Source organism: Echinops telfairi, unplaced genomic scaffold (genome assembly GCF_000313985.2).
Source record: "Echinops telfairi isolate 266 unplaced genomic scaffold, ASM31398v2 ScPeMD7_655;HRSCAF=1070, whole genome shotgun sequence".
In the NCBI taxonomy this organism is placed as follows: Eukaryota; Metazoa; Chordata; class Mammalia; order Afrosoricida; family Tenrecidae; genus Echinops; species Echinops telfairi.
The window spans coordinates 33160737-33171113 of record NW_022104553.1 but is presented as its reverse complement, the minus strand read 5'-3'; the positions used below and the strand labels follow the sequence as shown (position 1 = coordinate 33171113).

Sequence of the window (10377 nt, the reverse complement as noted above, 5' to 3'; positions counted from 1 at the left end):
CGCTCGTTCACTCGCTCGCTCACTCACTCTTACTGGCCCTTGGGAGGTCGGGGCCAGAGCAAACCTGAGGCCTGGGCTATGGGCAGGAAGAAGGGACAACAGACAGACACTCCCATTTGGAAAAGAACGTAACCAGCGCTTTTATTGCCAGACCCTTCGCCCCGCGCTGGTGGGCCGCAGGAAGTACCGCGGAGGGTGGGGGAGTGTTGAGGAGTGGGCGCTACGTCTTGCAGCAAATCCCACACTTGGACTTCGAGCAGCAGCCACAGCAGAACACGCAGATGGGGAAGTGGGTGTCCCGCTTTGCTCGCCTTGGGCTCACCGCCTGTGGGAGAAGGCAGAGTAAGGAAGAGAGGCCCGGCACAGGGCGGGAAAGGGGGTGACTGAGAAGGGGGTCCCAGAGGGCATGGGGAAGGGAAGGGGGGTGGCTGGGAAGGGGATCCCAGGAGGCCTCACCATCAAGCCAGCCTTGGCTTCAGCTGTGCCTTGAGCCCGGTAGTTGGCAAGCTGTCTTGGCTGCAGAAGAAGGCCGTGTGAGATGGCAGGGTGCGTCTCGGGGTCTCACCTCCCCTAAGCCCATCCCAGAGGATCCCCCTCTCTATCCATAGTTGCTGCCCTTCACCGGGACAGCCCCCTCTTGCCTGGATGCCAGGAACCCCCTTAGAGTAATCGCCCTGCATTGAGGCCCCCAGCATTCCAATGTTCTCCACACAGTGCAGTAGCCTGTGGTACCAGCCATTGGATCATGCCTCCCCTGTCTTCCAGCCCATGCCTCCAAGAAAACATCAGTGCTTACACAACTGCCCGCTAGATTTTAGGGGATCTGACCCCTGCCCTTGCCTCAATTTCATCTCCAAAGGCCATCTCCTTCGCTCGGTACACTGTCTGATCCTTGAGGGTCTAGGGTCCCCTCGGCCTGGATCGTCCATGCTACAACTCCAACTTCACCGTGTCGCAAAGCAGCTTTGGTAGGTCTTTGAAGTGCTTCCCACCCTCACCCCCACCATGGCCACCCTACCACCCTCTTCCGTTATTTCTGAAATGGCCTGCATGCACAGAACCTGTAATCTTAATTACGCTTAGCCCAAATCTCGTCTTTAATCTACTTTGTGCATTGTTTCAGTTCGGGTGTCTTGAATAGCACTTGGCACAATAAAAACAAAACCAACCTAAACTCACGGCCATAGAGCCGGTGCTGACTCATAGCCACCCTACAGGACAGAGCAGAATGGCCCCTGGGGTCTTGTAACCAGAGCAGCCAGCATCGTGGTATCCAGGGCACAGTTTAGGAAGCCCAGTCCCCCTCCCGCAGCTCCCCATCGCGTTCTTTAAGCAGCTGCCCTCCCGGGCCTGGGGAGCCCGTGCTGGCCTGGTTCTCCGCCGCTGCCCGCTGGGGCCCGGGTCCTGATGGCTCTTACCTGGTCTTGGAGGGCCTGGCCGCTGGTCAGGCTGGCCAGGAGCAGCAGCAGGACGCAGACAGCCTGGAACCGAATAGTCACTGCCATTGCAAGTCTGGCTGTCTGTCCTGTTGTTGAGTCTGGGGCTTCCTCTGGTATCTGGGGACCAGGTGCCGTCCCTTTTATGGGGCCGGCGGGGTGGGGGTGGGGTGGGGTGCTGAGCCCCCGCCCCCTTGTCCTGACTCATTTCCAAGAAGGTGGTGGCGCCAAAAAGGTGGGAAGAGATAAGCGGGAACAGAAAACAGGGTTGTGTCACCCTCAGCCAGCGGAGGTGTGTCCAGGGGGGTGGGGCAGACAGGGCCAGCCACCGATGTGTGCCTGCAGCAGGCCACCTGGGGTACCCTTTCTCCAACATGACGTCACCCCGCCAGGCTCAGGAAAAGGTTCATCTTGTTCCCAGAAACTGAACAGCTTGGTGACCAGGAACAAGGCACCCTCGCACTTCCTTGCTGCCCCCGCCCCTTCATCCCCCAGCTACCCCCACATGTAAGACAGCCATGACCTACCAGGCACCTCACAGGTACGAGGCAGGGCTTAGGGGAGCTTTGCACTGTTGGGGTCTCTACACACACACACATACACAGATCCTGGTAGCAAGGCCATAATGCCAGCCTGTCACATTCAACACCATCAACATGCCCTCAAAGCGATGCCCAGTAAACCTCCAGAGGCAACCCTTAAAGTGCCCCTCATACTGAGACTGCAAGGGGCTCAACAGTAAAGACAGCAGGGCACCAAGAGGTGCAGGTGCATCCACGGAGCAGCGGTTCACCACCTCCTCAGGCCGCGACCCTTTCATCCAGTGCCTCGTGTGGTGGTGACCCCCCACCAGAACATTATTTTCATTGCTACTTCATCACTGTTATTTTGCTAGTTATGTATCGGGCGACCCCTGTGACAGGGTTGTTTGACCTCCAAAGGAGTCGCGACCCACAGGTCGAGAGCCGCTGTTATTGTGGTTACATGTTGGGTTTCTAACCCCAAGGTCAGCAGTTCAAAACCACCAGCCAACTCTGGGGGAGAAACCGTGGCTTTATACTCCTGTGAAGAGTTAGTCTTAGAATCCCACTGGGGCAGTTCAACCCTGAGTCAGGATGGAGTGAGTTTGGCTGTTGGGGGGCTATGGACGGGGAAACTCACTGCCATCCAGTCATGGCAGAGTGGTCACTTGGAGGGCTGCTGTAGAAATCAAGTTCAAAGCCAGCAGCAGCTCCTTGAAAAAGACAGAGCTTTCTACTCCTGTAGAGCTGTAGTCCCAGAGCTCACAAGGTAGTTCTCTACCCTGTCCTGTAGTGCCACTGACTCCATGCCACTGAGTGTGGCAAGGGAGCCTGGGGGCAGATGGGGAGATATCAACAAGAAAGAAGAAACTGTTCTAAAAATGACTGTGGTGACAATTGCCCAACTCTTTATTTAAACCACTGACTTGAATGAGGTGTGAACTGTGTGAAAAAGTGTCCCAGCAGGGGAAGGGGATGGTGGGGGGTGCAATCACAAGGATGGACATATAACCCCTCCCAGGGGGATGCACAGCAGAAAAGTGGGCGAAGGGAGATAGTAGTCAGTATAAGACATGGAAAAATAATCATTTATAAATTATCAAAGGTTCATGAGGGAGGGGGGGGATGAGGACCTGATACCAAGGGGTCAAGTAGAAAGAAAATGTTTTGAAGAATATGTTGGCAATAAATGTACAAGTGTGCTTGACACAATGGATGTATTGTGGTAAGAGCTGTATGAGCCCCCAGTAAAATGATTAAAAAAAAAAGTTGTACAACCTCAAAAACCCTATATAGGGTTCCTAAGAATTGGAATTAACTAAAAAAAAAAAGTGTTTTTAAAAAGCAAGCTCCGAGTGGATAAATGCTTTCCATGCCAGGCACTGTCCTGGCACACACACGGACTCACCGCTGTGTGGACTCAGCTGCGCCACCAGCTGTCTATGAGCAGCTGCCAGCTGCCTGCACCAGCCCCAGCTCTGACCTGATTCAGGGGCCCTACCAGCCCTGGTGCCATCACGAGCTTTGACCTGGGCTGCTAACCGTAAGGCCAGTGGTTCGAACTCACTAGCTGCTCCTCAGGACAAAGATCAGGCTTTCTGCTCCCATGAAGATCTGCAGCTGTGGAACCCCAGGAGGCAGTTCCCCTGCACCCTACAGGGTGGCTATGTGTGGGAACGGACTCGCTGGCAGACTTCTGGAGCGTGCCTGGGACTTCAGGTGGGCAGCCTGGCTCTGAGGCCTCTTGCTCCAGGACCGGCTCGGGCTGGCTCCTGAGAGGAGAGTGGGCCCACCTCATCCCAACCCTAGGCAGGGCACCCTGGGGTCAGCTGGGGTGACAGTATTCACATAAGCAACCAGCTGCAAGCACTACATACCTGGGCTTTGTTTTGGGGGTGCGGCGCCCTGGTCCCCCAGCACACCACTGTCACCCATGCTGTTGAGAAATGACTTCCCAGGAGTCAGAAACCATCTGTGGGGACTCGCCCTGCCAAGGGAGGCCTGCTCCCTGCGAACCCCACCCTCCACCGTGGCCTCCAGCAGGGGAAAGGCCAGGAAAGGGAGACCCAGGACACAGGCCTCCAGAGGCCAGTTGGAGACATCTGAGGAGGGGGCAGAATTCACAGGGTGAGCTGACAGACAGGCCTGGACTTGTGGAGGGGACCGAGTGAGGTCCACCCCGGGAACGGCTCTGGGTATCACGTCAGCGGTGCAGGCACCCTGCTCCTAGGCTCAGACTGGGTTTCATCATCCTTCAGGGCCAGGGGTCACTCACAGGCGCCAGAGCCTCAGCTCCTGGCGACAGGCTGACGGGCCAAGCCTGGCGTCCTGGCCCCGGGCCCTCCCCAGGGGGTGAGGGGCTCAAGGCCAGGCCCCACCATTGGCTGGCTCAGGGGGGAGGGCTTCAACCTGGAAGGGACAGGCAGGAGCCAGTCCTGGTGATATGAACTGCTGCCGGGGGAGACCCCGGTACCAAGAGGCTCGTCCTTGACCCCAGGTCCCCACACACGCACCCCTGGGGCCCCAGAGGCCAAGCATCCCTTCACTCCTGCCTCCACCCACGGCGGCGGGGCACCCGGGGTAGTAGGGAGCATGCTCTCCAGGAGCGAGGTAGATCCCAGACACACAGACAGACAAGGCGGGGGCCGCTTGGGGCCAGTTTATTGCAGTTAAATACCTCTCTATTTTTTTTGTCCATTTTTTTTTTCATAAAGAAAATTAAAACACACACACACACACACACACACACACACACACACACACACACACACATACACCCAAAGGGGAGCAGGGTTCCAGAAACAAGAGGTAAGGATGGGACGTGGCCTCCCTGCTAAGGTTCAGGCCCTGGGGAGGACCCCTTAGCCCCCTGAAGCTCCTCTCCTTCCCCTTAGCCCCCTGTCTCAGCACCTGTAGAGACCCAGGAGGCTTCAGGGTCCGGCAGGGCCCGTGTCTCCCTCCCTCCCTCTTGCCTCCAGGCAGGGCTAGATGTGCCAGGGGAGGCGGGGAGGGCGAGGGAGAGGGGGACAGACAGGTGAGGGGCAATGTCGTTTCCAAGTTCAGGTGGGTGATGGGGGCTGTATCCACAGAAATGCATTATTTCTCCCCGTTTTTGTTAAAAATCTACTATAAAAAAACGCAGCTGGGGGAGGGGCATCCGTCCCTCTCTGTGCTAAGGGCTGGGGGGAGGGGCAGCAGGGGCCCGGGGACGTCACTGCCGGGCACCGTCGCCCACCGTCTCGAGGCCGTGCTGCTGCAGCTGGGCACGAAGCAGCGCGTTCTCGTTCTTCAGCTCCTCGATCTGGCGGGCACATGGCAGGCAGGGGTGAGGCACAGGGCCGGCTCCTGGCCCGTGGGCGCTCCTGGGCTCCCCCCACCCCGAGGCCAGCTCCAGGTGCGGGCACCCACCTGTTGCCTCAAGAGCTCATTGTCCATCTGGAGCCGCTCCGCTTCCTTGAAAGTCTCCTGCATGCGCTGGTTGGTCTGGCGGAGCTCGCGGATGTAGTCGCAGGCCTTCGACAGGATGCCGCCTTTGCTCTGGGTCAGGAGCGGTCACTCAGCGCTCACGACACGCCTCTGCCCACGGACCCACCCCCGGAACTCTGCCTGTGCCTGGGGTCCCACCCCCCGGACGGACGGACGGAGGGACGGGCGGGGCCGGGGGTGGTGCGCGCGCGCGCGCGGAGGCACTCACCGCTCCCGTCTTGCTGTTGTCTGCGTTACAGTCTGGAATGATTTTCGAAAGCTGGACGATCCAGTTGTTGATCTTGTCCCTCCGCCTCCGTTCCACTGTGGGGATGACATCAACAGTGACGGTGTGCCTCGGAAGGTGCCGCGTCCCGATCCTGACAGCCCGGAGAGGCACCGGGGGCAAGGAGAGTGGGAGCGGGCAGCTCGACCTCCAGGCCCACTTCCCACTGCTGTCCAACGAGGAGGAGGAGGTGGAAGAGGAAGAGACAGTCTCACGTGTACCACGCCCATCTTTCAGGGGACAGTTGAGTGAGGGGCTGCACGTTTGGCTTGTTGGCCGCTAGTTGTTTTTTTTTAATTAAATACATTTGAGACAGAATTTAAAAATTGGTAACTTTGCCATAATTGACATCTTTAGCCTCTTTTGAAAAATAAAAAGGAAATTCTGGCTAGGCTGGGAGAGGTACAGTACCACGGGGTTCTGTGGCCTTTCTGGCCTTGCGCTTCCAATTCTGCCCAAAATCACTGGCCAGGCCACAGCCCACCCATGCTTGGTCTAACTTACGCCCCGCTCCCGTCTTGCGTGGTCTATTTGCTATGCAAATAAGGTGCATAAAACCCGTGTAGGGGCTGGCAGGTTGCTCTGTAAACCCGGAGACTTTTAGTCTACTGAGGGGTCTGGTCAGTGCTGCCATCCTGCTAGATTTCTAAGGGCTGACTTTGAAGAGGGACCTCGTCCCCATCAAGAGCCGGGAGCAGAGCATGCCTTCTGGACCCAAGGCCCCTCCCCCACAGTGCACACCCGTCATGGTAGGAGACCCCCGTCTGCTCAGGCATGGTAGCCCCTGCACTGCTTTGGATCCCCTCCTCGGGCCGAACCCCATGGGTGAATGAGCTTTGGTTAGTTTGCAAAAGCGATGCTCTCCCTGGTCGCGGATGAAGCCCCACGCTGTCCGGAGAACGTCCTAGAGCTGAGACCTGGCCACGGCGTCCTCAGCAGGCCTGCGACTCACACAGAGCAGGAAAGCCAAGCACCTTTGGGCAGGAGGCCGGCTGGCACAGCATGGCGAGATGCCTCTGGGCCCGTGCCAAGGGAGCTAAAGACCTGTAGCAGCTGCCCAGGGGGGCTGGCAGTGTGGGCAGGGCGGAGAAGCATCAGAGAGCTGTCTTGGTTGGAACCTGTAGCCTGCCTTCTGGATTGTCCCGTTACTTCCCTAATAAACCGGGTCGGTCTGAGTGTGGTCCGTGGGGCCTGTGTAGCCACCGAGACAGCTCAGCAAGTCTCGCAGAGAAGCAGAGCGCTGTGGGGGACAATGGTTGGTGTCACAAACTGGGAACTCGTTGGTGAGCGGAGCCAAGGCTGAGCCTCCCCTCACAGGCCCCGGCTTTGTGCGGCTCGCCATTCTCATCCCTCCCCCTGCAGTGTGGAGAGGTCAGCTGCCACTAGAGGGCCCCAAGCAAGGAGCCCCTTCCTTTTGGAGCTCACTGCCCTGACCCTGCCTGGCCATTGTCCTTGGTCTCCTCAAAGAGCTTGGCACGATGGTCATGGATTTTTAACTCAGCTCTGAAACCACAGCTTGACCAAAACAAACCGAACTCGCTGCCCTCGGGCTGACGCCAACTCACAGTGACCCTCTAGGACAGGGCAGGACTGCCCCTGTGGGTTTCCAAGCCCGGACTCTTTCCACAAGTAGAAAGCCCTGTCTTCCACGCTCGGAGTGGCCGGTACTTTCCATCTGCTGACCTGGCAGCAGGTAGCTCAACCCGATCGCCAAGCCCCGTTGGCTCCTCCTGTGTGATCAGCTCTTGCTATAAAACCAGACTCGCTTCCAACTCGAAGGGACACTATGGGATGGGGGGGGGGGGGGGGGGGGGGGGGAGGGGGCTGCCCCTGTGGGTTTCGAAGACTGTAACTCTTCACGGGAGTAGAAAGCCTTGTCTTTCCCCCTCAGAGCCGCTGGTGGGTTTCGAAGGGCAGGTCTTACTCCTACATCAGATCCCACCCCCGCAGCCCCCCCCTTTCCCCAGACGGGCACTCGCAGCTCTTGGGGGTCTGGCCCCAGCAGGGCCGATGCCACCCCCATCCTGGAGACAAGGGACAAGCCAATGACACTCCAGATTTGTGATTTTACTTCAGGGAAATTCTCGCCCAAACTTCCAGCAGTTGAGCTTCATGCAGCTGCCCGGTGTCCGAAACAGCAAGGCCTCTGGGAGCACAGCCCTCTCCCTTACCTTCCAGGCACAGAGGACCCGGGCCAGAAGTCACCCCATCCCACACCCTTCCCGTCCAGGGAGAAGCCCCCAAGGGTCCCACAAACCAGGTGAAGAGGGCCTGGGCCTCCGTCTAAGTGGGATTTCGGGTACGGGGCTGGGGGGCATTTTCGAGGGTTGGGCATGGGGGTGAGATTGGAGTGGGTTTCACACCTTCAGAGGCCAGCATACCCGCCCTCCCGTCCTCAGAGGGGATGCGTGGCCCTCTACCCGGCAAAGCCCACCATCTTTCCTCAGTGGACGGGTCACTGGGAGTCCATGCAGCACTCCAGGGCGGTGAGTCTGGTTTGTGCTTTCCTCAGGAGGTGGTTTCAGCCACTTCCCGTGGGCCAGCCCCTTCCCACCTCCAGGGGTCACCTTGCTTTGGCCCGGGGGACATCACCCCCTTTCTTCCTGTCCCCTTTCTCCCCTACCCTCCTTTCTTTGTCCAGCCCACCCTGAGCACAGAGAGAGCTCCGCCACCCTGAGCAGCACCGTCAAGGGTGCCAGGTTCCCACTCTTGGGGGAACTCTCGGGCCAGACCCAGCAGTGCCCAGTCCCCCGGGGGCCACGGCGCCCTCGCCATCTCCCTTAGCAGCCCAGCTTCCAACGGAGGGACTCCATTTCTCCCTCCCCGTCTTCCTCGGTCTAGCAAGCAGGGGCAACCACGTGCAGACCCAACTCAATGTCCATCCCAAGCCATAGCGGGAAGAAAGGGAGGGGGAGGCAGGAACGTTTCCTTGGAAGCCCTCAGCCTGCCCTACTGGGTGCAAGCAAAACACGTGGGCTGAATCCCAGGGGGATCCACCCCAATCTGTCCCTCGGGTCCTCACGCACAGCTGTGCAATACGAGAGCCGATGATACTTCTCAGGCACGAGTTAAAACCAGGGGTGCAGTGACTGGGGGATGCTGGGGGGTGGCCAAGATGCCTCGGAGGGGCGACGGGATGTAGCTTCCGGCAGAAACCCAAGAGAGGAAACATTTGGGTTGGTTCCTGAGAGCAGGGGTTATTTGACAGACAGGTGCCAAGATCCCAGAAACGGTGACAGGAAATACATTTGGGTGACACAGGGTAAGAGAGGGGAATGAGCGGTGGTTAAAAACCAGCTGTGGAACTATGGAACAATATGATCTCTGTATTAGCTCCCAACAAAAGGGTGGGTGGGTGCGGATCCCAACAGCTGTCAAGGCCTGGGATGCCAGGCTCTGGACCTCACGCTCGGGGGTCTAGGCAGGTGGCACTGATGCCCGGCCTGTGGCTTGAGACAGCCATGACAGCGCACTGAAGATGGAGCTGACCAGAACACTAAGGCCCCACTGGTGCCAGAGCGGTGCTGCCCTACACCCAGACTGAGCCAAAGCAATGCCCGGCTCCCACTGACCCAATCCCATCCGTACACAGAACATTTAAACACCAGTTAGATGTCTGAGCAGTGACAAGACCAGGACATCGACCACCCGAGACGCGCAGGCTCCGTCCTTACGATGCTATCTGAGGGGCAATGGCCCCCCGTACGACAGTCCAGTTCGTTGCCTTTTGGGGCTGAAGTCAATCGATTTGGAAGCAGCAAAATGTTCTATCACAAAATAAATTTAGAAATAAAAGGGAAAAAAAATAAAAGGACCGCTAAACTCTCACTGAATCTCCTCACTAGAAAATCAAACCACTGCCATCCAGTTAACTGTGGAGCCCGGCAGCCCCCCAGGAAAGAACTGAACCACCCCTGTGAGCCACTCTTTCCACGAGCTTTAAGAAAGCCTTCCACAAGTAACCTTTGCTGGGTAAGCCAGACTCCCCTGGACCTCCCACAAGTGGAGTTGTTACTCTGTAACGGCAGCCCGTTTTTCCTATTCCTGCGCAGGAGAATATATCTGCATGCACACCCGTAAGGTTGCCAACTCCCAAAGACGAACAGAAACTGAACTGATAGAGCGATGGATAATTAAAGGCTGTAACAATGGAATCATAAAAAGGAGAGAGACAAATAAAAGAGGCATTGGATTTACATCAGAGGTGACTTACCAGAACAGAAGCCTGCTGTATGGCAGGGAACAGCTGTACAGAAACCTGAACACCCGTCAGCCAACCTGACCTAAGTGAAGGTTCCAGTACATTCTGACCAACAGCAGAAGGCACACACCCTTCAAGTGCGTGTGGGGACCTTCATCGACTTAGAACACATGGCTGTTCTGGTGCCACCGGGCAGGTTCCCACCCATCTGGGCCCCATGTGGCATCGTGACAGAAGCAGAGGGGCCAGGCCTTTCTCCCGTAGAGCAGCTGGGTGGTTGAAATAGCTTCACCCACGGGCACTCTACCGGGCTCCATGGCTATACAGTGAACCCTCGCCACTTTGCGCTTCGACTTCCGCGGCTTCACTCTATCGTGGTTTTTGCGTAACAGCGCATGCTCTGTCATTACTGCCACTGATTGGCTCATACTGTACACGCTTGATGCCATAAATAATATAATAAATAAT

General features: G+C 57.5%; 2 protein-coding genes across 2 annotated transcripts in view; both read right to left on the bottom strand.

The window, feature by feature from the left end:
• Positions 1–115: 115 nt before the first annotated feature.
• LOC101654880 (hepcidin antimicrobial peptide) lies at positions 116–1552 on the bottom strand. Its single transcript, XM_004715787.2, has 3 exons — positions 1419–1552; positions 457–516; positions 116–325 (listed from the first exon to the last, which is right to left on the bottom strand). Exons 1-3 carry the CDS (start codon positions 1503–1505, stop codon positions 221–223), a joined length of 252 nt encoding a protein of 83 aa, XP_004715844.1. The 5' UTR covers positions 1506–1552; the 3' UTR covers positions 116–220.
• Positions 1553–4585: 3033 nt separating this feature from the next.
• Positions 4586–10377, bottom strand: part of USF2 (upstream transcription factor 2, c-fos interacting) — a gene marked incomplete at its 5' end in the record, with an annotated part of 11212 nt that continues 5420 nt past the window's right edge. Inside the window, 3 exons of the mRNA XM_004715856.2 lie at positions 4586–5258; positions 5366–5494; positions 5652–5746. Coding sequence (XP_004715913.2) covers positions 5169–5258; positions 5366–5494; positions 5652–5746 — 314 coding nt within the window. The remainder of the gene's footprint in view (positions 5259–5365; positions 5495–5651; positions 5747–10377) is intronic.